The sequence below is a fragment of the Alligator sinensis genome, unplaced genomic scaffold, assembly GCF_000455745.1.
Source record: "Alligator sinensis unplaced genomic scaffold, ASM45574v1 scaffold240_1, whole genome shotgun sequence".
NCBI lineage: Eukaryota > Metazoa > Chordata > Crocodylia > Alligatoridae > Alligator > Alligator sinensis.
Window position 1 is genome coordinate 3,413,234 of NW_005841902.1, and position 26,668 is coordinate 3,439,901.

At 37.3% G+C, this 26,668-nt stretch overlaps 1 protein-coding gene across 4 annotated transcripts in view; it reads left to right on the plus strand.

The window, feature by feature from the left end:
- Nucleotides 1–370: 370 nt before the first annotated feature.
- TUT7 (terminal uridylyl transferase 7) overlaps nt 371–26,668 on the plus strand; it is a 40,166-nt gene continuing 13,868 nt past the window's right edge. Inside the window, exons 1-18 of one of the 4 annotated variants that reach the window (XM_025197664.1) lie at nt 756–892; nt 3,172–3,311; nt 6,251–6,432; nt 6,833–6,949; nt 8,737–8,914; nt 9,430–9,518; nt 13,455–13,506; nt 14,849–14,918; nt 15,974–16,100; nt 17,698–17,817; nt 19,506–19,637; nt 20,424–20,604; nt 20,951–22,101; nt 22,237–22,387; nt 23,064–23,150; nt 24,572–24,672; nt 25,344–25,401; nt 26,509–26,612. In XM_025197664.1, the coding sequence (XP_025053449.1) occupies nt 6,253–6,432; nt 6,833–6,949; nt 8,737–8,914; nt 9,430–9,518; nt 13,455–13,506; nt 14,849–14,918; nt 15,974–16,100; nt 17,698–17,817; nt 19,506–19,637; nt 20,424–20,604; nt 20,951–22,101; nt 22,237–22,387; nt 23,064–23,150; nt 24,572–24,672; nt 25,344–25,401; nt 26,509–26,612 (2,898 nt within the window). In that variant the 5' untranslated portion in view covers nt 756–892; nt 3,172–3,311; nt 6,251–6,252. Of the gene's footprint in view, nt 893–3,171; nt 3,312–3,420; nt 5,435–6,250; nt 6,433–6,832; nt 6,950–8,736; nt 8,915–9,429; nt 9,519–13,454; nt 13,507–14,848; nt 14,919–15,973; nt 16,101–17,697; nt 17,818–19,505; nt 19,638–20,423; nt 20,605–20,950; nt 22,102–22,236; nt 22,388–23,063; nt 23,151–24,571; nt 24,673–25,343; nt 25,402–26,508; nt 26,613–26,668 lie in introns of those variants that run through there. The other 3 variants (XM_014517347.1, XM_025197665.1, XM_025197666.1) reach the window with 3 other exon arrangements.

A 26,668-nucleotide genomic window follows, 5' to 3' on the forward strand; every position in this document is an offset into this window, starting at 1 on the left:
AGTGGTCTGTTTTGTTGATGCCTGGGTTGAGCCCTTCCACACACGGTGTCCTGGTAGAATCGAGTCTTAAAACTTGGGCTACAGGAACCTTAAAAAGACCCCTTTATGATAGAAACATGCTCAGAGTCTAATTTTAATCTGAAATCAGTAGTAGAGCCTTAATATGCAGAAATATGATAATCTGCAGATGAGACGGGTGTCACCAAGTGTCAGCCACCATTGGAGTTATCTTTTAAGTATGTAGGATGTGGGCCCTGAGCAGATGTGTAAAGTGTAATGAGGAAAATAGTTGTGTGTTTCATAAATGTATCTCTGTTCAAGCTACTTGACTTGATTTGATTAATGCTGCCTCCTTTGATTTTCAGGTGTGGCTTGTTGAACTGAACAGCAGTTACAATGGGAGATGCTGTGAAACCTTCCTTTGCCAAACGAAATAAGGAACGAGGAATCTCAAATGAAGATGAGTTAAGGAGAAACGCTGTACAACAGGACTTCCAAGTCATGGATGATTATGGAAATAACCATGGCAACAAAACCGAAATGGGCTTTCAGAAGAAAAAGGGACCACCTCTTCATTATGGAAACAGTCCCCGAAAAGGAGCACACAGTGTTTTGAGTAGCCCAAATTCATTTAAAAGTTTGGGGCATAGTCAAGGGGCAAAGTTAAATGATGCTCAAAAAGACCAGATTAAGAAGTGGATATCTGATGACCATCGTGGTACTGCAGAGAACTGGAGAGAGTACAAATCTACAGTCCGGATTCCCATGCTCAATAGGACGAGAAAAGACTCTTTTCAGGAGGTTGAAGGTACAGGAAGCAGGAGTGTAAGAAGACAACAGCAGAAAGACTTGACAGGTGAAGAAATATCAGACGTACAAAAAGGAAATTCTGGTAATGAACACACTTTTACATAGTTTCTTCAAGTACGATTACTTTCTGTGTGCTTGTCTTGGAAGTATGACTTCAAAATTCACTATAAAAAATAATGTTCTATAACATGTAGAAGTTGCAAAAATTTTGATTGTACAAAGTTGTAATTCTTTAAGTAATGTAGTTACAGCATGTGATGCAGAATTTGTTTTCTTACTTGGCCTGCTGGGAATTTTTTTGGTTTGGCAAGTTTATAAACATGTAGATAACATACTTGTGATGGCCCAGTCTGCAATTCTCGCACTTTCCCAGTTTCTGTTTGATCAAATTTAACTCATGAGGTGGGATTGAAGAAATTGCTACAGGAGCACATGATAAAGTTGCATGCAACTTTTTCAGTAAATTGGGAGAAAAGGTTAAAAAGAAGAAAGGCAATGTATAAATATCTTGTTCTTTTTTTTCCAAGAAGATCATTTTGTGATATAATTAGCTAAATCAGAATCTGTCACTGGAGCACTTTGATTTTGAAAATTATATTCCTCCCTAAGGGAGAGCAGAATAAAGTCCATGCTAAATCAGTGCATTCACAGTTTTTGTCAGTGTTATGGCAGTGTGTTGAAATAAGTGATCAGAAATTTCTAATTTATGAAGTTTTCTTTCTTTTCTTCCCCTGAGTGCCATCCTAGGCCTCCCCTGCCAAAACATATTGGAGGTACTGTGTATCTGTCTTTTCCTCCATGCTTTGTCTTAAACTTTTGGAGGTGAACTGTGCTGACATGGGGTATACCTGTTGTCCCTTTATTCATGCTTCCTTTAGATCTTGTTCCCAAATGCCACTGTGTAGAACTGTGAGAGGGAGACCTAGAGACCTAGAACTTGATGATTAAAGGAGGATTTTGTTAAACTGATGATGATGATGATTTGTGTTCAAAGATATAAATAAGGTAATGAACAAGGAATGCTTTTAATATAGGCAAGATTAAAAACAATGTGGAGGTGTAATGAAGTACTGGAAAGAGGCAGAAATAGAGCAGCGATGGAAAAACTATTTTTCCCTCTATTTTAGTTCTTAGAGATTAAATAGGACCATTTGACACGCAGTAGTGATATTTCTGAATACTTTTCTCTCCTTTTCCCTTTTTGTCTGTCTCATCTAGGATAATTATGCCTTTCCTAGGTTATTCTAAAAGATAACTTCAGTACATTTTTCACAGGAAATAATGCTTGTATCATATAACGAATACATGGATTTATAAACAGCAAACTAAATCTCCCAATTTAAAGGAAAAGTCTGAAGTGTCTAAACTGTGTAGAATCATGTTTAAAATAATATACAACAGCAGTCCCTGCAGACTTAATTCTCACTCTGATTCCTTGTGATAGTCCTCTCCTTTCTTGGTAGAAATCTAACTTTTTTTAAATAATGCTGAAGATCCTAACACGTCTTACCACTTCTCTCTGAGTCCAGCTCCACCTCCCCATCAGCTCCTTCCTTCTGTCAAACTGCCATAGAACCTGGAGCGCTACCCAAGTTACAGCTTGCAAGTTATCAATCACAGTCTCTTCCTCCTAATAGAGGCAACATTTTTTGCTTGACTGATGTTTAAACCCCACTGAACTGGTGACAATCCTGAATGAATGAAAGAAAACTAGATATCTAGATTGTAGCTTGGTCTGGATATTGTCTCTTTGTGGCTATAGCTTCTATTTCAAACTCCTTCTGTACTTGACTCATGCCTAGTGAGTACATGAATCTAAAATATACTGGGTTAATGAGAACATGCAAATCCATTCACCCTATTATAAGACTTTCTCTCTGACAGGGAAGCTATTCAACCGGACAGGTAAGAATGTCATCTTAAGATGGCAAAAGACTGGAATTATAGGATTTCTTTCATAAGAAGAAAAAGAAAGCCATGAAAACCTGGCTTTACTTTTCCTGTAATTGTAGACTAATAAACTAAGTATTAACCATCCACCATCAAATGATGTTATGAGTCTCAAATCACTTTTACTATTGCTGTTTAAAGCAGCTATTTCTTTGCTTGCAGAAATGAATACTCAGTTGACATGAGCAACAAAACTTCATGTATAGCCATTTAATATTTTAAAAAATTAAATTTTAGACTCAGATCCATCTATTCTGAGTAGGTGAGGTAGTTGAGAGTAAAACTGAATAACATGGAAAGCTCAAAAATGTTGACACTTATGGGGAAGAGTAGTTATGAAATAAGAGATGGGGTAACACCAAAGAAATGAAATGCAAACAACTTTTGATATCCATTTCTTCTGTTTACTAGGACTTCTGGCAGGGTTCTTTCTTCTGTCAGCTCCTGGCTTGTAGACACCAGGCATTATTGAAGACCACCAGGCCAGCCTGCTTCTGGAAGGGAGAAAGCAGCTGAATGATACATTATTCTCATCAGTAACTTTGTGGGCAGTAAGCAGCATTTGGAATAGTAGTGCAGGAATTTGTCTTGTGTACTTGACCAGACAGCACTATATTGCTTCACACATGGCAGTAAATATGGCTCACAGATTAATTCAAATTTTGTTTTCTTGCTTTTATAAAACAAACAAAGTTTAGAAATGATGCGTTAGAAACCTGGCAAACAAGGTTCATTCCTATTTCTCATTGTCATATGAGATTAGTTAAGTCCTGAAGCAGTAACTGGATATTCACAGACTTAAAATAAATAAATAAAATCAGTGAGTCTAGGATACCTGGGACTCCCATTGCATTTCAGACTTCTGAAGAGCATGTAAAACCCTTTGGTGCCTATCCTGTTAACTTGTGCAGGTTTTTAAGCTTTAAAAACAAGAAGCCTGCTGCATAAATCACTGCAGTGGTTTATGTGCAGCCAGGGGACTTTGCTGACAACTTTGTGAAACTAGAGGAGTAAAACCCAAAAGCTCTAATTGACTTCAGGACTGCCTTTTAAGAATTATGAGAGCCAGAATTCTTTGAGTGAATAGACATTTTTGTATAGATGAATGGACTGAATGAAGCAGGGAAGCTCCTGATTTCTTTTCTAGATGGGCAGGAGAAGAAAGGTAGCCCACAAGTTACTGCTGAATGAAAGCATGAAGTAGAGCAGGGATTGACAGTCTTTTGCCAGTGAACTAGCCATGACTGTGGGCTTGAAATCTCTGCACTCTTCCCCCTGCCCCACAGCAGAGGAGCTAGGTGGCACAGCGCAGCTCTGTACCACCATTTCCCTCTGGCCTGTGGGCCATAGGTTGACCCCTGTTCGAAAGGGTCTTCTGTATATCAAGAGGCAGCAGGAGTTTTTGGTACTACGTGATGTATTGAAGCAGCTCTGGCACTAACTGATTATTAGGAAGCAAACACTTTGTATTTAAGTTGTGTAACAAAGCGAATAAAAATGAGCTTTTGGCAGTAATAAAGACCTTTTTTTTTCCTGGAGTCAGACTATGAGCCAGTGTATTGGGGCAGAGTGGCAGAACTTAAATGTCCTTCAAGGGATGAGTGTTGGAGACTAAACAGGAATAGCTTAAGGCACGACAGGAAGTGTGGCAATGCAGATGCTGCTTAACAAGTCTAGTAATTATAGTTATTGAGTGAGTAAGGTAAAATTTTGCAGGCCTTGCTATGGACAACAGTGAAATGTTCATAATCCTCTTTACGGAAAGATAGGGACAGCAGAGGTAGACTCTGAAGTTAGTTACTAGTAGGGAACACTGAAAATAAAGACATCATCTCTTCTTTTTCTGGAGTTGTAGATTTATAAAATGTCTAGTAGACAAAGTTATATGGCACCTTTTTTATCAAACTGAAATCTGAACTAGTGCTGGGTATAAGTAGTTTTGGCATACCCTCTTCCCAGTTCTGGCATTTCATACATGGCTGTTAACCCTGTTAAAGGAATGAATAAAAAAAACACTTAACCCTTGTTTGTAAACCTACATCAGCGAGAAGCTAAATAGGCAAAGCACTAGTCAATGCACACACAAAACTGGGGAAAAATAAAAGCCCTCTAATTTTTTTATCCTGGCAGTTCTAGGTATTTCCTATAACTTTTTTTTTGTTTGTTTGTTTTTTTAAAAAGGAATTATCATGTAACCTACCTCCCTTGAAAGTCAGAGCCTTCAGGTAGTATCCCTGAAACACTTGGTACCCTTTCTTTATACTTGTTGAAGTTTTCCTGCTTAAAATCAGTACAAGCAAAAATCAGTTGCCAGTGTGAGAACTTCAGAATAACAAGAAGAAAGGAAGCTGAGGGAATTTTTTCAGAGGCATTCAAGCCTTTAAAAGATCTTAACGTTCTGGCCAATATTTTGGTATTTGCATGAGAGGAGAGCTGTAATTTCAGCTTCCTGAAATCTGGCTTACATTTACCCACTTCTGTTGGAGCCAAAGATTACATTTTACCTGTATACTTTAGACCAAAAACAATTTCTTTTGCACAAATGCTGACAAAGCTAGATGCAGTTTGGAGACAATATTTACATTCACGCTTCTGCTAGAAGTTTAGCTATAAACTTAATAGTTTATTTCTTGTGCACACATTTACAGTTGCATCCACTGAGTTGTTTTAGCAGGTGAGACCTATTGGTGTGCTTTATCTACCATTTTGTTATTTAATTGATTATTGTAGTCTAAAAGTCTAAAGGTAACTTCACCCAGTGTATTGCAGTACTTACAATTCTAAAAGCTTGCCTTTTGGGGGAATAAAAACATGTGTTGCTATAATATCAAGACTTCAGTTGAGAGGGAACATCTTCAATGTATGTTAAATTGCTTCAGTTGGATTTGTTTGGACCTATACCTCTCATGTGACACTTGCACAGCATGCTGTCAGCGCATAATTTAGCTTCTGTGGCATTAACTTGAGCTTCATGTAGTGAGGAGCTCAGGTAGGTTTAAGTTTCAAAATTTATTGCAATTTCAGCACCAGTAGATGGAAGCAGGTATGTCCAGAAATGGAATATAATCCTTCCCTGACTTATTCAGTATTCTTTAATCAGTGGGTATGTTCTGTGTCCTCAGTTTATTACCTTGGGATATTTTATGCATATCAAGTTGACAGTAGAACTGTTGTTGTCTTTTAACTGTTGTTGCTCAGACAAGAACGTGCTATTAAATTGTTTGACTTCATGGGTCAAAGGTTGGTTGCTATAACTTAAGTCCCATAGCTGGTAAGAATCTAAATAAACATGTAATAGGATATGGCATGAAAATATACAAAAGTGTACTATTGCATTTTTTTACAAAGATGGTGACTTGCATATGACAAGGAAAAGCAAATTCTGTGACCAGCAGGTACTTGTGTCTGCTTCTGCAAGTGCATTAATAGAAAGAAGAATGAATGGTTCTATATCATTATCTTACAACACGTGTTCTGGTAACTCTTTAAGAAATGAAGAAACATAGGAAACCAAGGAGATCAAGAAGAACTACTAGAAAAGAAGACTATGAGCAAGATGAAGATATGGAAGGTCCTGTCATAGATGAATCTGTGCTGTCAGTAAAAGAACGACTAGGGTTGCAGCAGGCTGAAGAACGATTAAAACGAGACTGCATTTACAGGCTAAAGAAGGTGACATTGGCTTTACATATATACTAGTTTCATATTTTATCAGTCTGCAAATAAGAACCCAAGGCACCCGCTTACCTAAGAATTACACTTTATTTAGCTACTGAAAGGCCTGTTACTAATGATCAAATCTATGAAACTTACTTGTGATAAAATGGGCCCTTAATGGACAAAAAGAACAATAAATTCAACAGCAGGCTTATATGCCTTTGTTATTTTCAGTGTGTACTGCTACAGTTTATTGCATCTCCCTCTTGAATATCCAAATAGCTAGGCTCTAAGGTTGGAATCAAAAAAAGAAGGAAGACATTTCTTTTTTTGACATTAGAACATCCAACTAGACTGAACTGGTATATCAAATGAAGGCAATATCTTCTTGTAACTTAGTGTGTTGACTTTTTAGCGACCTCGAAACTATCCAGCAGCCAAGTATACCTGCAAATTGTGTGATGCTCTGATTGAGTCGGTGGCATTTGCTCATAAGCACATTAAAGAGAAAAGGCACAAGAAAAACATGAAGGTGAGTTAATAACAGCTGTAAATTAGTAACAGCTAAATGCATATAAAGCATAGATTTGTAAAACTGTTTTTTATTCTGATAATAATTAAGTTGCCTCTAAAGTCTCTCCTTGTTGGTTCTTGCCATACTTATTGCCCAGAGTAATATACTTTGACTTTTAGGAAGGCTTTTGATACAGTCTCCCGCAACATTATTGCAAGCAAGCTAAGGAAGTATGGATTGGATGAACGGACTGTAAAGGGGATAGAAAGCTGGCTGGATCATCAGGCGCAACGGGTAGTGATCAATAGCACAAGGTCTAGTTGGCAGCCAGTATCCAAATGTATTGCCCCAGGGGTCACTCCTGGGACCTGTTTTGTTCAATATTGTCATTAACAATCTGGAAGATGGGAAGGATTGCGCCCTAAGCAAGTTTGCGGATGACACCAAGCTGGAGGATGTAGCAGATAAGTTTCATAGTTGGTAGGGTCAGAAGGGACCTGAGCAGATCATCAAGTCCAACCCCCTGCCATGGCAGGAAAAGTACTGGGGGCAAACAAACCCAGCAAGGTGTTCGTCTAACCTCCTCTTAAAGACTCCCAGGGTAGGAGCCAGCACCACTTCTCTTGGAGGTTGGTTCCAGATCCTAGCCACCCTGACAGTAAAGTAGCGCCTCCTGATGTCTAGTCTGAATCTACCCTCTACCAGCTTGTGACCGTTATTTCTAGTCACTCCTGGTAGTACTCGGGGGAACAGGGAATCCCCCAATGCAAAGTTGGAGGATAGGGTTAGGATTCGGAGTGACCTCAGCAAATTGGAGGATTGGGCCAAAAGAAATCTCATGAGGTTCAAGAAGGACAAGTGCAAAATCCTGCACTTAGGATGGAAGAATCTGATGTGCTGCTACAAGCTTGGGACCAACTGGCTAAGCAGCAGCTGCAGAAAAAGACAGTAAGCTGAATATAAGTCAACACTGCCCTGTTGTCAAGAAGGCTAACAACATACTGGGCTGCTTTAGTAGGAGTATTGCCAGCAGATCAAGAGAAGTAATTATTCCCCTCTATTCAGCACTGGTGAGGCCACATATGGAGTACTGTGTCTAGTTTTAGGCCCCCCCACTACAAAAAGGATGTAGACCAGTTGGAAAGAGTCCAGCAGAGGACAACAACAGTAGTTAGGGGGCTGGGGCCATAACTTGTTAGGAGAGACTGAGGGAACTGGGCTTATTTAGTCTGCAGAAGAGAAGACTGAGAGGAGATTTGATAGCAGTCTTTAACTACATGAAGGGTAGTTCCAAAGAGGGTGGAGATAGCAGTGGTAAAAGATGACAGAACAAGGAACAAAGATCTCAAGTTGCAGCAAGGGAAGTTTAGGTTGATTATTAGGAAAAACTGTCTTACTAGGAAGGTGGTGAAACACTGAAACACAGGTTACCTGGAGAGGTGGTGGAATCTCCATCCTTGGAGGTTTTTAAGGCTCAACTCAACAAAGCCCTGGCTGGAATGACTTAGTTGGGGATGGTCCTGCTTTGAGCCGGGTGTTGGATTAAATAACCTCCTGAAGTCCCCTCCAGCCCCCTCCAGCCTTTCTATGATTTCTGTAAATTGTTGAAATCTCTGATTTCTTGCCCCTTTCTTGGTTTCATCATACTAGACCTGGTTTATTTTGAAGGCCTACACCCTAGCTCCATAGTATAAAAAAGGATACAAAATTACTAATTGGGATAAATAATGTGCATTCACCCCAAACTTCAGTAGAGTAACTGAAAAGAACCACTAAAATATGTTATGGTATGGTTAACTTTAAAGGAAAAACAAGAAGAGCAGCTGCTGACTACCCTACCTCCACCAACACCTTCCCAGATACAAGCAATTGGTGTTGCCATTGGAAATGTTGTACAGGAATTTGGCTTAAATAATGAAGATCTGGAGCAAAGGTCCAAAATTAATATAATGATGGAAACCTTACTACATCAAAAATTGCCAGGTATTACTTTTGCCATTTTGTTTGTTTGCTAGATATTATTGTCTGTCATTTTTTTTCCTTTCTCAAAAGAGTAATCTTAATATCACATTTGATAAGTTGTAGTATGAATATAGGATTTTAGTATAACAGTATGCTATAATATATAGTATTTATTATATGCTAGCATAATATGTTCCACTTGGGGATATGTGACTAGTATTTCAGCTTGAAAATTCTAAGTCATATCAGGTGCCAGTGACAATAAAGGAGCAGCTGGGATCAGCAGGACATAGGAAAGTCCTAGGTTTGGCTGTGATCTTGACCCCTTCACCAGCGGGGTTATGGGAAGGAAAAGGCAGAGCTGCTAGGTCAGCTCTTATCCTGGGAAGACTCTTCCTTACTCAGGGCAATCTTCCCATAGCTATGTACACCTGCTCTAGGCTTGGAATCTGCTGGCAGTACAGTAAAGTATCTGCTCCCCACTTTAGGATGTAGACTGCTATTGATTTAAATGCACCAAATTCTTTTGTTTGCAGAATGCTCATTAAGGCTGTATGGTTCTTCAGGTAGCAGATTTGGTTTCAAAAATTCTGACATAAACATTGATATCCAGTTTCCAGCCAGTGTAAGTAAGACAGCTTTTATTATAAATGTGTCTGTGATTTTTGGATTTATTTTACACGCACAGCCTTCATAATAGTGCAAAATCACAATAAGATTTTTACTGAAATGCATCAACTAATTGAAAGTCATCCTATTGAATGTTGCTCTAAAAATAACGTTTTCCTTTTCCTGTTTGCGCTACTTGTAGCAGTAATATTATTACTTTTCTTTGGGAATAGAATCTTCCATCCAAAGAACCCAAAGCACTTCATAAACAGTAGTGAATTAAGCTTCATCTCCTACCAGCCCAGGAAGCAAATGGAGATATTTATCTCCGGTTCTGGCTTCCCCAGCTGTAAAATGAGGTAGTATCTTACAGTAGGACATTCAGTAAATGGAATATACCTTGGGTTTTTTGCCAGTCACTTTATGCTTTGACCACAAAAGGCATGAAGAATTAGAAATCCAACTTTGCACTTTTTATGCTGTTTTTAGTGCAGTTCAATACTGTATAGCAGAGAGATACTTCAGACTACAGTAGGCATTTGATTCTGTCCTTGTCCTTCCCCAATAATAGTTGGTTTGATAGCTGCATAATTAAACTCCATCTTTCCAACTCTGCATTATCTCCAACTCTGCATTAGGGCATAGGAAACCTTGAGACTGCTGGTACCTAGTGTCACATTGCTTGTAGAGAAGAACCACAACAGTTGACCACTTTATCCCTTCAAAGCCTACAGGATGGGGTATGCAGGTCTTAACCCATCATCTGTAGCTGTCGTCAGTATACCTGCATGATGAGATGGAATAATCTTTTCTGGAAATCAGGGTGCTGTTTAACTTTTTCTTGAAACCAGGGTGCAGATAGTTAGGCAACTCAATCCATATTTATATCCTTAAAATAAAAAATTCTTTTTAAGAAGCCTTTACATACTGACAACTCCCATTAACTTCTATAGATTACTTGACCTTTCTGAAACTTGGACCAGTTACTTTAGATGCTTAACTGGAAGACCACCAGTTTAAAAATCTTTGCCTTTCGTGTCTGAATATTAGAAATCTGTCAAAAATGATGCCACTTAAGTTTTTGTCTTTCTAACCAGAACACGGACAAGCAGTGTTCTGGTTAGAAACACACTGTCACTGACTGGTTTGTTCTGTCTTGGAATTGGATTTTATTAAGGCTTTGAACAAATCAATTAAGAAAACAAGAAAACCACAGGAAAAGGGTGGGGTTTTTTTACCAAAGACTAGGTTACAGTCTCATATTTTAGATTCAGTGACTGTTTTACTATTTTTCATGGCAGTGTATCTACCAACAGATAAAATATGCTTAAAGACCCTGAGATGGTTCAGGAGGAAAGGACACTTTCCTGACATCGGCCTAAAGACTTTGCTGTTTTAAAAGTTATACATTTAAGCAGTTCTCAAAAAGAAAAAGGCGCAATGCTTAAAAAAATTATTTTCTTAAATATCTTGTTCTTTGCAGATCCCTGTGCCTGTGGTTTAGTATCTTCACCCAGTTCCTTCTCACTTTATTCAGCTATTATATGATTAAAGATAACCTTGATTTAGATCGGTGTTTCCCAACCTTTTCCAGCCCAAGGCACGCTTACATTAGTAAAAATTTTCTGCGGCACACCTGTTAAGGCATTCCCAATCCTCATACCTGTTGTAGCTCATTGCCATGGCTAAATTCCATGGCATACCTGTTCATTTCTGACGGGGCACATTTGTGCCGTGGCACACTGGTTGGGAAACACTGCCCTAGATGATCTGTATACAAGATAATTTTGCAGACTTGTAAAGGAGCAACTAGAATTCTGGGTTCCCTGACTTCCTAGGATATATTGCAAGCTTTCATAATGACCCATAAAAGGAAGAGTAGCCTCCTGTCCTGTATTTTCTTAATCTGGATAGTTGTAAAACATTTTAAAAGGCATGTTAATATTTTGTACATTATTTCTTTATTTTAACAAGTCCTGTTTATTCTTGTTTAGTAAAGAAATGCTCAGGTGTAGGAGAAAAAATAGTCGAAGTTCTGAAACTGCATAAAGAAGCAAAGCATCCTAGAGTTGTTCTTTAGGACACTGATCAACCTTTTGGAAATCTATTGGTGTATTGGACTTTTATTTATTTCTTTTACTTTCCATTCTGTTTTTGTCTTGAAACTAAAAAAAAGAAAAAAATCCCACTTTAAATTCAAGAATTATGCCTGTTATGACCTTGTGGTTTGTGTTCCATCCCTGGAGTTGAGGGTTGTAGTAATTCTTCACAATATAGTGAAAGGCAGGAAATGCACTGTAAAATGTGTACTCATCAGTATAAATGTTAAATTCCACACACAGGAAGGATTGAGAGCTAATAAGCCTAATAAAACTGCAGTGGCAGATGCATATTTCCATTTGGTTTGCTTTATTAATTTTGTCAATTTTTATCTTCCTCTACATAATCAGCTTTGTGAGTTCTGCCTAGTGCATTGGAGGAGAGAGTGTTTGATAGAAAATGTGATTTTTTTTTTTTGATTTTCCCCCCCCAAGCTGTAGCAATTTTTGTAGGGCTGGGGAATAGTAGAACTTGAAGTTACCTCTGTGTTTCTCTCCCAGCTGCCCAGATATCTTTTAAGTCACATGGCACAAACTCCAAAGATTAGAAGTTAATAGTCCCTATGTGCAGTTACTTTTTTTTCCTCCCTGCATGTAGGGTCCTTCCTCCCCTCATCCCCCATGCCCTCCCTGACATTATGAAAGGGACACAGTAAGAATTTGAAATGGGGTTTTTTGTTTATTTGGTTTTTTTTAAGTATTGATTGTTGTTCTTGTGAAAAAAGCAACAACTTTAATACTAGTGTCTAGATACCCCAAAGTATAAGAGCAGAATTAGAATAACAAACTTTTTCATGTATTGAAATACGTGTGTGAGTGGGGGTGTATTTAATATTATGCTACCATGGCTGGATCTCCCGATTTTGAAAAAGGGTGTGCAGGTGGTGTGGTACACCATCCAATATAACCGCATATTTTTCTCTAGGTAAAAAGAAACTAGGAGATGGACTAATATGCAAGGGGCCTAGGGCTATATTATTCGGTTTAAGATTAAAGATGAAACAAATATAACTTTATTGAAATGTGTTAAAAACAGTTGTCAGGGGTGTGAAACAGGAGATACATTACCAGACAGCAGAATTGTAGAAGAAAGGCTAGCTTGGTTAGTGGAACATCAAGGCAATTAAAAAGGAGACAGGGTCACTAACACCTATAAAATGAAGAGTTTAGAAGGAATCAGATTTTAATGAGCCATGAATTCAATTGACACTCACAGTTGCCTGAATAGAATTGCTGCTACTGCCAAGCAGTTTGGTTTTTAAACTTTGGGAGGAGCAGGAATCAAAAGAGGGTACAACTGCACCAGTGACACCCCCCCTTCCTGCCCCTGATCTGTCTCTGGTGTACACAGTAACCATTTATTAAGATTTTCATGTGAGATGATTGGGGACAGTGATCATGGGTCTTAATGTTTGTTTCAGTTTTCTCAAATATTAAACATTTTGACTTCTGATCTCAGTTTATAATATATCAAAGTCAGTCTTTCAGATGTGATCCAAGAGCCAAACAAGGCTGATTGATTCTCATTCATCTTCACCAATAATAAGCCCTGCCAGCCAAATCATGTTCTAAACAACATCTGTACCACTGTTGTGTTTCAAAGGTGTGTTCCACATGTGTGCAGAAATGTAATCCTGTGCTGTCTTGGTCAGCTCACCACTAACCAATGTAAAAAGTATTTAAAAAATAGTTTTAATTAGTAAAGGCAATAGATTTAATCTGACACATATATGGAAACCAATCTCTTGAGTGAGGAATCATTTTTCAGAGTAGGACAACATTTAAAAACATTTCAGTATTTTAGTGTTGTAACTTCTATTATTTGACTGATATATTTGGGTATCATTTTGCAGATGGCTCAACCAGATGTTCTCTTAGTTGTACAGGAAAGTCTGAAAAACAGTGGTAAGAAACAGAACTTTGCTGCTTCGTTTTATTTCAAAATCATTTTTTACCATTACCAGTAGTTCGAGTTCCATAATTCTTAAAACGGAGACATCAAACTAGGCACTTACCTGACTTATAGAACAATGTAAATGGTTAAAAATGCAGTATACTATGTGAATGTGTACAGAAATTTATTGTTTCAGTTGTATTTTCAGGTTTCTGGCTATGGTAGCTATAGTACCTCTCATGTATTAGAAATTCTAGTTGGTGTGGTTTTATTTTCTCCCCCCGTTAGAGATGGAGATACCATCAGACTTAAAGAATTCTGCTGCCTCTTTCCATTGTTTAGATTGTTAGGGTTACCTTATATAGTGTCATGGGTAGGCATAGTGTTTCTGACTTTAAGGCACAGACTAAGCCCAAGAATTTAAAGTTCTGTTCGCACACAGAATGATGTGCTAATCATTTTGACTAGCTCATTTCAAAGTTGTTTGGAATCTTGTTAAGTTTAAAATACAGAAATGGCCTTGAAGGATTTTAGTAATGTCTGACTTTCTAAATGCAAGTAAAAAGGGATGTGATATCAAAGCAATTGATTGAAAAGGAAAAGTAAGAATGGAAAGGAGATTGATGAAAGAAGTGAATGGGGAGTGAGGATTATATAAAGTAGATACAAGAGGACTGAAAAGCACAAATATGAAAGGAGGCAATGGAAGAGGGCCTATTAAAGGCAGACTAGTATAACGTCAGTTAGTCTGCTGTCATATATTGATATATTGTCTCGGGGCTACTAGGAAAAATGGTCTTAAGTGGCTTCTTTCTGTTTTTTCATTTGAGATTTACTTCCCGCCCTTTCATTCTCTACCCCAGCTCAAGAATTACATTTGTACACTCCTCTAAAAACTACTGAACTTACTCTGAATTTTAATCTATGTACAGTAAAATGACAAACTAGATGCATGCATTGAAACTGATGTTTAGTATGTATGTTTGTTTATAGCTAGTGTATGTATTATTGACCCTGCAGTGTTCATTTTTCCTTGCACTGCTTAAACACAACTGCTGAACTTCCTTTCCTACCAGCACTAATGCTGTATAGGTTAGAAGTGGTACAAGTTCCATACCACATTTTTCCCTTTTATACTTTGAAAACTTACTTTATAAGATCATCCCAGCACTGGCCTGACAGACTTCTCTTACTTGCTAGAGTTGGTGGACAGTATATTTCTACAGTAATCTAGGAAAATGAGACCCCCCCCCCCCCTATTTATCTGTATTCCTTGTACTAAATCAATTTCCAGGTGAACACAAAAATGTTTATCAATGTTTCTTAATGTGTTTTATTTTTTTCCCCCCCCAGAATCTTTTATTGATGTTGATGCAGATTTCCATGCTAGAGTACCAGTGGTGGTGTGCAAAGAAAAGCAAAGGTCTCAGTTGTCAATTTGTCTGTTCTAAATAGCATATAGCAATGTAGATTACACATACCAGCGCCTGTAAATGATGCTTCTGTACTAAATTATTACAGTTCCATGGATGTTGAGAGACAAACTAGGAATGGACTTGCCCATAAGTATTAGGCTAGAATAAGAGGGTAAGGGTTATTCTGTCCTCACCCCCCTCATCACCAATCCCCTAAAGAATAGCTGCTGTTTTTAGCATGCACTCTGCTTTCTTCTTGGGATGATAGCTAAAGTAAACAACTTACTTCTCCTTGATTAATGCAGATTTAATATTTGTTTGGGAAACTTAAAAAAAAAAATGTGAGGGCTGGTTGTTTAGTTTTTAATACCCTGTTGAGAAGGGCTAGACATGTACAGTATTTATCATTATGCACATTTAACATATACCACTTTGGATTCATGAGATGTTCCTCTAATTAGCTATTGACACAGTAGCTCACTGTTATGTGGCCTTTCTCTTGTATGCATCCCTATACTCTAGAAATGGTTTATAAACTGTTTTTAACTGGGTGTGGTCTATGAATTAGGATAATTTTCTTATAAGTAAATTCACAGTAGATTTAGTTCAATGAACTAAAATTACTTGGTTACTAAAAGCAAAAAGAAAATTCAGAAATTAAATGAAACTGCCCAGAAATTTAAAATGTACTTTTAAAGGGTTTAAAATGTTTACATTCCAAATCTAAAATGCACACATTGCTTGCTTCCTTCAATTGTAAATGTTAAGTCTCTGAGGCTGTTTAAATCTTTCCTTATAGCTCTAAGCCAGAGGTGGCCCGCCAGGCCATTCTGTCTGGCCAGCGAGGCCCCTAAAAAAAAAAAAATTACAAAATCAGTATTAATCTGTCCTGGGCTGCCTGTCATGTGGCCCTTGATGGCTTGCCAAAACTCAGTAAGCGGCCTTCTGCCGAAAACAATTGCCCGTCCCTGCTCTAAGCTGTAATGGTTTTTAGGATTTCATCTGATATCATCTTTTTAAGACTGTTGCGTGGTTTTTTATTTAGTTTCTTCATTGTTTCTAGTGGCCTTGTCTGTAAAATAAGTGCAGGAAATGAAAATGCCTATCTTACAACAAACCACTTGGCAACGCTTGGAAAACTAGAACCTACACTTGTACCACTAGTTATTGCCTTCAGGTACTGGGCAAAGGTGAGTCTTTATCTTGTGTAGTGCTTTTTATCCAACATATGATGAGTTTCTTAAGCATGCATCTAGGTAAATGTCAGCTGTATATGAAAGTATAGGCATATCTTGGTTTTTACCACAAGTAGATGTTTTACCATAACCATAATGATCTATTAACAAACTCCTTTTTGTGTATTTGCTGAGCTTCTAGCTAAATTCCTAACAATGCTTTCAATGTAGAAAGTACTACCATTTATATCTTTTTGTGCATCTATTCATCTTTATTCCATGCACCTGATCAGCAACTGCAATAGTGCTTTGGGTGCATAAGAGATGTTTGCTGCTCTTTCCAGATTATATGTAAAATATTCTTTATTCTTAATTTGTCAAATGAAGTAATTTTTCACATTTCAAATTAATAGAAATTAGAAAGAGCTCTGGTGAAGAAACATAAGAAAGATGTTTTCTTATGTGATGCTAGTAGCCAAATGTGAATGATGATAGAGTATGTTTCTCTAATACAGAGTGTCTATTTATAATGGTGAACTTAATCATCTTTGGTTACGCTGTTAGGTAGTGTTCTGTTGGGCTGGGCAAAGCTTTGGTCACCGATTCAATTCAGAGGAGATTCGGACCGATTCGGCGGTCAAATCTCTGATTCTGAATTGAATCGAGAGACCCATTAAAAGGTCTGAATCTAATCTGAAGCCTCCAAATTGATTCGGAGATTCAGATTGGCTGGAGAGAGGCAGGCACAGCTGGGCGGCTGCAGGTTCTTTTGCTGTGCGGTGGGGCTCTGCCACGAGCCCTCAGAAGCCCTGATCCCCACTGCTGCAGCCTGTGAGTGTGGGGCTGCTTTTTTGTTAAGTGCCGAGAGGTTGGGCTGAATGTGGGATGGGGCTGGGCAGGGCAGCCATGGTGGCTTCTCCCCCTGCCCATGGAGAGGCAGGCACAGCCGGAGGAGAATCTGCAGCCGCCCAGTTGTGCCTCTCTCTCCCCGGCCAATCCGAATTGTTGAATTGGCACCAAATCTTCAATTATGATTCGGCTGACTCGAATGGGAACAGTGATTCAAATCACCAGATTGAATAACCGTCCTCCGAATTGGCTGAATGCAAATCCAAATTGGAATCAAATACTTCCCTATTCACATAGACCTAGTGTTCTGGGTATACATTTCTTCAGTAGCTTCAGAATGTGCAACTACAAAAATAAGATTTGCAGTTGGTTTGGAGTTTGTTATATCATTATTGTTTAAATTGAAAAGGATAACTTTTTTCAGAGATTTATAGGAATTACATGCCTGTATCTTGTCGTTTCATGTATAATCCCAGTCATAGCGTATCTTCTGGCTCCCGTGTCCAGAAGTTTATCAGAACCAATGTACATAGAATCAGTATGTTTATAGTGTAGAAGTAAGCACAATAAATACATGAAGCCCTGCTAAATCAAGCCTATACCTTAATATGGAAATAAAATAGCTTTGTCCAAGTGTTAAGTCTCTCTCAGCTCTTAAATTGGCTGACTTTTGCAAATAGGAAATAATTTATACTTGTAAAGATGACGTGATATGATGCCTGAGGCAGAGAAACATTAATAATTATTCCTTCTTTTTTTATAGCTGTGTTGTGTTGATCGTCCTGAAGAAGGAGGCTTGCCACCTTATGTATTTGCTTTAATGGTGATTTTCTTTCTACAGCAGAGGAAAGAACCACTTCTCCCTGTTTATTTTGGATCATGGGTATGCATGTTTAAGTATTTTGAATCTGAATATGGTAACTTCTATATTTTTGTGGTACAAGTATGTAATAACTTACCTCTTCCTTTTTCTGGGTCAGAGGTGGAAAAGGCTCTTAACAAGAATATGTGAAACATGTTAAATGCAAGGTGGGGAGGGGAACTGTTAAGTTCTTCAAACTCAGATAATGAAATGCCAGAATTAAAATTATCTGAGCAAATGTAGTTCCACCTCTCTGTGCATGTGTATTGACAGATTCTAGTTATATAATCATTTTTCCCCCCCACAGGATTCCAGACTCATTCACTGCATAGAACAGAAAGTACTCACTTAATGAGATGCTTTTTATATTGTTTTCCCCTCATTGTTTAATGTGTGGCCCCATGCCTCACTTACAACACATTGTTCAAACCTGCTGTGAAGGCAGATTTATTAATTTCCTCATATGCATGTCTGTGCACATGACTGTCCTATCAGAATGCTTCAGAAATATTAAAAGTAACTTGCTTTGGAATATTTCTGAGAAGCTAGGGGGGTGGCTATCTGCATTTTACAGGTAGGAGAATTAAAGCATAGAACTTAAAAGTCAAAAGAATTAACTAATTGTGTGTGTGCAGTTTAAGAAAACTGGGACCTGGTTTCTCCTTTGCTCAAGTATGTAACAGTTACATAATTAGAGGGCATTTAGCCAGTGAAACAGCTACAGATGCTGAAGATACTGAGACATTGAGTGCTTAAGCCAGTAGAGACAGTCTTAGGCACATGCAGAAACAGAACTTGAAACACCTAGAGGTCTTAACTGGCAAGACCACAGGTGTCTGCTAGTTTTAAATTCACACTCTTTGGCTTAGGCATCCAGCTCCTACCTCGGTTTTCTGTTTCTCTGTGGTAGAAGCACCCCAGTTCTGCAGGGCAGCTTTCAACTGCCTTCTTTTTTTCTTTCTTGCAGTCTGCAGCCTCATTCTCTACACACCTTTCAGCATCTGCAGTCAGAAAACTAGGGCCTACATAAATCTTCTTGACTCAAAAATTTGTGTTCACCTTTAGAACCAATCCATTGTCTCAGTGTCTGAAGTTGGGGTCCCAGGGGAAAAATAGTAATCGTATAACTAAAGATTTAATTATCGTGTGCATACTCAAGGGAGTGAATTAAGGTTATATAAAAGATGCATAAAATTCTTTAAATCACTTGAGTGACTTACTAGGGCTTAAGTATTTTTTAAAGGGTGGGAGGAATATGCAAAGCATGGAATAGCCTTTGTCAAACACTGATTGTTGCATCACATCCTGAGTTTGTGTACAAATGTCCATTTGTAGAGGCTTCAAAAAAAGAAAAGCGGGGTGGGAACTATTGCTTGGAATAAGCTGCAGCTCTGTTCCCAGCATAAAGCTGTGAGCAATATATTACTATGCCTGCATTTTTAAGTTGAGGGGAAAATTCTTGAAGTTAGTAAGAGTTTTTTCCATGCAGTGGGGCCAGGATTTAAATCTTAGTTTTGAATGACTCGGGGGAGATGATTTTAGGGAAAAAAACCTAACCAGTCTCTTATTATGTCTATCGTAAATCATGGTGATTTTGATCACCTCTAACATATTGACTGTTTTCTGGATACCATGGGAAAAGTGGGTTTCATGTACGCCAGGCATGAAACATTAAATATTTTATCTCTCTCTTTTTCTGTTTCCTCCAGATAGGAGGATTCTCACTAAACAAGTTAATGAACTTTAACCTTAAAGAGGTTGAGAATGATATTGTGGTCTGGGAACAGAATCCTGTGGATGATTCTGCCTCTCCAAAAGAAGCTTCTCCTAAAAGGGGCAAGGTCTGAATAATTTCTCTTGCTTGATAAGAGAGTCTATTGCTACTTTTACCTGTGAATAATCCAATTCTTTTTTTTTTTTTTAAGTTGAGTAAAATTGTGAAGTTAGGTGATCTGCCAAAGTGTATGGGTGTAGGTCTTCTGGTACTGGAAATCACATATGGAAGTTGGTGTGCCTTCCTAGCTTGCCCAAGAGAGAGACCCTTACTGATTGTATAATAACTGTCAGCATTTTTATCATGATTCTGAGAAATAGCTTAACTTCATAATTGCAAATCTAGTTGCATTAGTGTCTTGTACAGTGTAGAAATTATATTTTATTTAGTAATAGCTAGCTATAATTTTTGAAAAAATGAAAAATACCTAATTGTAGATGATAAAATCACTACCAGTTTTAAAATATATAGTACAAATGTATTTTAATTAAGCCTTTCAAGATAACATATTGGATGTATTTACACTTTTGTAACTCTTTTTGTAGTATTCTTTAGTAAAGACCACTAAAACAGGACAAATTAATGAAAAATAGAGACATTGCCTTCTAATGCACCCCATATTCAGTCTATAATAGAAAATAATACAGTGATTATTGCCTCTTTTTTGTCTCTTTCACATCACTTAACATTTTAAATTGCAAGTTTTAAAATATGTTATACTCTCATTTAACTCAGTATGTGCATATATAGTCATTAGTACTTTTTATATAACTTCCGTTGCAAGAAGTTGTTTTTTTTTGTATGTACATTAAAACTGAAGAAGTCTAATTTCTTTTTGTTCTATAATTGACAGGTTTCCTTGGTTTTTAATTTGGGACATCAGTGTTCAGCACCAATTGGGCAGCTCTGGGTAGAACTGTTTCGTTTCTATGCTTTGGAGTTTAACTTGGCTGATTTGGTTATTAGTATACGACTCAAAGAAGCAGTGTCTCGTGAATCAAAGGACTGGCCTAAAAAGCGTATTGCTGTAGAAGGTATGTGAAGTTTATCGTTAAACTCTGCATTTTGGATCCTCCAAGCTCCCAGCAACACTACAGTGTAAAAAAGAAAATCAGTTTAAGCAGTCGATATCTATCAGATGCCATCAAATGGCTTTAGCCTAGTATTTCATTCAGCATAGTATAGTGTTTCCTTCAGCTTAGTATAGTGCTCCGATCTGTTGCTATCATGCCTTTTAATACAGCTTGTTAATTTTAAATATTTATATATTTTTAATGTTGTAAGACAAATTAGGGCTTATCAAACCCTTTTCTGTTATGTTTGGTAATGAAGATGCTGACTTAATTCTATTCACTCGATTCATTTTTTTTTTTCTTCCAGACCCTTACTCAGTAAAAAGGAACGTGGCAAGAACTCTGAACAGTCAGCTAGTTTATGAATATATCCTTCATTGCTTAAGGGCAACTTACAAATATTTTGCCTTGCCTCACAAAAAGTCTTCATCATCCAGCAAGAAAACCCCTCTTAATGCCAATACAGAAATATCACGAAAGTTAAAACCTGAAAAGAATGCCATAATGCATGACACTGCTAATGTGCAAAACTTAAGTGATAAAACAGAGAAAGTGTTGGCAGGTGACTATATTAATAACACAAATGTATGTTCAGACATCCCTCAGGCTCATACGATCGATCCCTCAAAGCTGTTTGATGGCTCCGAAAGCCTTACAGAAGAAGAATTGGCAGAAGATATAGGACATTTGGAAATTACCCAGGAAGATTCAGATTGTGTAATTGAAGAGATTATTTCTGGTGATAATGAGGACTTTAAACCAAGCTGTGAAGAGACAGAAAGTGGAAATGAAGAGGAGGACGAGGAAGAGGAAGAACACGAACAAGAGAGAAAATGGCCAAACAGTTTGGTAGCTGTTAATCAGGATTTGGATGAAGACAGTGAAAATGGAGATCTCCCTATTACAGCAAATGAGCGTGATATTGAAACATGCAATATTTCAGACATGGAAGGCTTTCAAAACACGGCAGTTACAGAGAGTGATGAATATGGCTTAGAGTGCAGTGGGATACTGGATGAGAAGGCTGATATTGATGAGGAGAGTACAGAAGGTACTGATGAGCTAGATGAATCTCTGAACAAATTTGCACCTTCAGTACAGGACCAGATATCTGAAATCAATAATTCAGATGATGAGGATGAAGAGGAAGAACAATGTCTTGTCTTAAACCAAACAAAATGCGGTGATATTTTGACTGTGGAAGGTGAGCTGGACAACACGTACACTGGATCTGGAGATGAAGAAGCATTATCTGAGGAAGAGGAAGAATTGTCCATCCCTGTTAAATATGAAGACAAACAGTTGGAAGAAAATGTAGAAGAATCCCTCTTGGTAGATTTGAGTAAAGAGGATGTTACTGAAAAAGGAAGTACTTATGAAGGAAGCACAACAGTAGAACAACTTATCGAATCTGAGTTCTTTTATGAATTTAATAGACTTATTTTTACAAAGGGCAAGGTAAACATTTAACATCTAACCAGCTGGCAGCATAATTTAAACCTGGTAGAAATTGATATAAAAATATTTAGGTTTATTAGAAAAATGTTTGCTTGCTTGTTTTTTTTATATCTGTCTTGCTTTCTATTCATACAGTCTCCTACAGTGGTATGTAGCTTATGTAAACGGGAAGGTCATCTAAAGAGAGATTGTCCAGAAGACTTCAAAAAAATTGAACTTGACCCTTTGCCAGCATTGACGCCCAAGTTTTCAAATATTTTAGATCAAGTTTGCATCCAGTGTTACCGTAAGTTGTCAGTACCAAGGTCCCTTCTCCCCCCACTTTGTTTATGCTGGAGGATAAAATGAATTGTCAGAAAATTACATACTGTAGGTTAATGGTACTGAACCAAGACTAGGTTAATGTGTAAATTACACCTGACTTTTCATAGGTGATTATAAGTCTCGTCAAAATTGTGGTGAAGGATGTAAAATTTTAAAGTATATAGGCTGACCTTCTGGAAGGCTGATCTGAATGTAGAGTCAGTGTAAGCTTCTGTATATTTGGCTCCTCATTTAGGCATCTCCGTATAGACTTGACTTCAGGTACCCCCAATGACCTTCTTAACTTGGACCAATACCTTTCTTCTTGGTTATTTATTTCATTATTAGAAGTGACCGTGTGACAGAAAACCCTAGGGAGAACAAACAGAACAAATATTTACAAGGAATAACATGTTAACTTTGTAGTTCTCTGCCTATTTCTGTATTTACTTGCTTTTTTCAGTGTGATTTTTTTTCAACTCTGACCAGGCCAAATCTGTTCTTTGCGTAATGTACTGTATATTTGTGTTCAAGAAGAGAAACATCTACTCCTATCTCTTCTCTGTCTTCCCTTCTGTAAGTGGCAAAACTTAACTACTTGTTGTTGACCCTTTTTACATATTGCTTTGCATGAATTTTTTTTTCTGTTATTTTTTAAGAGGATTTTGCTCCAAATATTATAGAGGATCAGGCTCGTGAACATATACGTCAAAACCTGGAAAGCTTCATCCGAAAAGAGTTTTCAGGTAATTTTTATGTTGTTTTTTATGTTCTTACTTCAGCTTTAACTGCAGGGGGACTGAGAGCTCAACAAATTTATTGTGTCAGTATAAAGGATCTAGATTTTTTTTTTTTAATACCCTACCTATTTAATTGATCAAGATTCTCCTAGTTTAATATTAAGTTGTTTAATAGCAGTTTCTACATGATGATAGGGTCTTGTTCCTATGCATATACCATTTCCTGCCCCAGTAAGGCATATGCTCTCACTCTGTCTCTCTTTATATTTCTTTTATTCTTACTTTTAAAAAAATCAGTTGCAGGGATTGGAAAACTTGAAACTGGTATGGAGTTTGTTTTTGTGTGTTAAATTTTGCTTGTTAAGAAATAGCTATACATGACCTCAGCACAAAAGAGTAACAGCAGGTTAAGAACCTAGCAGTCGAAATTCAATAAAAGAGTTACCATATTTACCCAAATCCAAGATGTCTCTGGATTAAAGATGGACCCCCCCTCTCCGCCCCCCCCCAGTAATTACATTCTATACATGGAACATTTTAAATATTTTTCCATGTATAAAATCTAATTGTTGGGGTTTGTCTTAGATTCGTCATGCCCTGCCTCCCCTGCAACTTTCCACCCTTGCTCCCTGCAAATGCCTCCCCACCCCCTGCTCCACTGCATACCCTTCTTGGATTAAAGATGGCCCCCCCCTCTCCGCCCCCCCCCAGTAATTACATTCTATACATGGAACATTTTAAATATTTTTCCATGTATAAAATCTAATTGTTGGGGTTTGTCTTAGATTCGTCATGCCCTGCCTCCCCTGCAACTTTCCACCCTTGCTCCCTGCAAATGCCTCCCCACCCCCTGCTCCACTGCATACCCTTCATGTTGAATGGTTGGACAAAAACCTCATCTTGCATTTGAGTAAATATGATGTATAGTATTTTTAGCCACACCTTGCTAGCATAAAAAGAGACTATTTTAAAGCATTTTAATCCTTTCAAGATACCTGTAAACTTGCTAAAACCTCATGATAACCATTTTCAAGCTCATGATCAGAATTTCAAAAATATTTTAAAAAAACAGATTTAGGAAACGGCTCCAGAATTTCCATTCTTCTGGACATTTTTTTTTATTTTTGTCTGATTTCTAAAAACTGGAGTTTACTGGACCTTTTTCTGTTTTTAACCTAAACATGGATCATAATTTTTGGTTTATTTGACATAAATGTTCATCATGGCAAAAATGCCTTTTTAATTTTTGATACCTTGCATTAACTGAATTAGAACCTATTAACTTTGCAGGGCTGTCTTCCTTAAAAGAACAAGAAATTTGCCTTATTTATTAAACAGCCCCTTTAGAAAGTAGCTCAGTGTTTAACAGAGACATGGTATAACTGGGCCTGTTCAAAACCATGATTGTACGTCATGTTTTTTTATAGGAACAAGGCTGAACTTGTTTGGCTCCTCAAAAAATGGTTTTGGCTTCAAGCAAAGTGACCTAGATATCTGTATGACAATTGATGGACGGGAAACTGCTGAGGTAATTTGCATTGCATTTTTGTACAAATGTGTACATGTAGTTAAGTTGTACAATTTTTTTGATTCTATGACTAATCTTTTTAAAAAGAACCTTCACATTACGGAAAAACTCAAGTTGTCTGAAAAATCGGGTTGCTGGATTCAGCATTCCGGCTCGCTATCACTCGCTGTCTGTCGCTGGCTGTCAGCCATATCATCGTCTTATAAGAATTCTCTCCCTCACTGCTTAATTCTGTTTATGAATTCTGCAGGGAAGTGATGATGTTTTTCAAGGAAACTAAGATGCATCTGGTTCAACATTACAGGTCTGCTGCCTAATAAACTAGAGAAAGAACAAAGAGTGGAAAAGGAGCAAGACCTCCTGTTAATTAACAAATGTTTTAAGTGCAAATTTACATAAAAACAGAATACTAAAATATCAGTTAGTGCTGACCTTGTCTTAAGCTGCACTTTTTAAAACTGGTTTTGTATTATTGCCATTGTCTGTATAATTATATGCCATTTACTGATGACAAGCAAAGAGAAGTTTATCCGCTGAAATGACTTGGTTAAAACCCTTTCTAACTGCAATAATTATACATAGCTTTTCTAAATTTCACGGGAAGCTTTTTGTAATCAACACAGAATAGTTTTTATACATTGTAATCCTTTCTTATTTTTATTTAATTTCAGGGGCTTGATTGCATAAGAATTATTGAAGAATTAGCAAAAGTACTCAAGAAACAGTCAGGTATCTTTCCTGAAAATAAGTGTCTTAGTTCTTTTTACATAAATTTGTAAATAATTCATAGAGTGAGGTGGTTTAAGGGGCATACTGCAAAATTACTGTTGAGGAATAATGAGCCTAATATTAGTGGGGTGGAAGCCTTAGACCATAAATACTTGCATATCTTCATTTGCTTAAGTAGATCTATTAAGTGTTATGATGTTCATAAGGTTGCTGGCACACATTCATTTAACGGTGTGATGACAGGAATGTACACATGCATGGCAGTAGGCATGATTTGGGGATCAGATCCCATCAGGCAATTACTACTTACCAGTGCAGGACAAGCCCAGGATTATGAGCCTAAACTCCCACTGCACTTGCCCTGCCCCATGTTCCATTTAAGGCACTATGGAGGCCAGCCACAAAAAAAGTGTTTACACATCTTTTGTGGATTATTTTTGTGGCTGGTTTCCCATTTTGTTGATCCTTGTAATTCCTTGAACATGTATAAAGGTTACAGTTTATGGTGAGATTAACAGAGTAATCTTGACTTCTTCAGTGTAACATCTGCCAGGAGTCTTGGACTGGATCTATTTTAGACACACAGATGCTATGTCTGCAAACTGTACATAAAAACAAGTTGTAAACTGAAGTTTGACTGAGGACTGAGCCACTAGTTATACTTTTAAACTTAACTACCCATTTCTTGATACATTATCACTGAAACAGTTGGGAATATTTATCATCATTAATACTATTATTAATGAGAATATATTTTTATATTTTAATGCCTTTTATGAAAACATCATATATGGTTACAGTGAACTAATCTCTCTCTACATATCAAGTTATTAGATATTTAAATGATTTCCATTTAGTTTTTAGTTAATGTTAAAAGATTAATTTTGCATTATATTGAATAGGTTCTGTGTTTTTATGATTTTTTAAAATTAGTGTTATAATGCAAATTGATTTTGTTATACTCTTAATAAAGAGTTAAAGTATACCTTTGATATCTCCCAACTGATTGAAACCTACTGCAGCCTTCGGGGAGTATTACTGGAGTACTTGATTCCATGTGTTGTTGTCTTTAAGTGGAAAATCAATAATTTCAATATTCCATTTTAGGTCTAAGAAATGTCTTGCCCATAACAACTGCTAAAGTCCCAATTGTCAAATTTATCCATGCCAGAAGTGGTCTTGAAGTAGACATCAGTTTATATAACACGCTAGTAAGTATCTCTTAATCTTTTTACATAAGCTACGGGAAGAATGGGACATTATCATG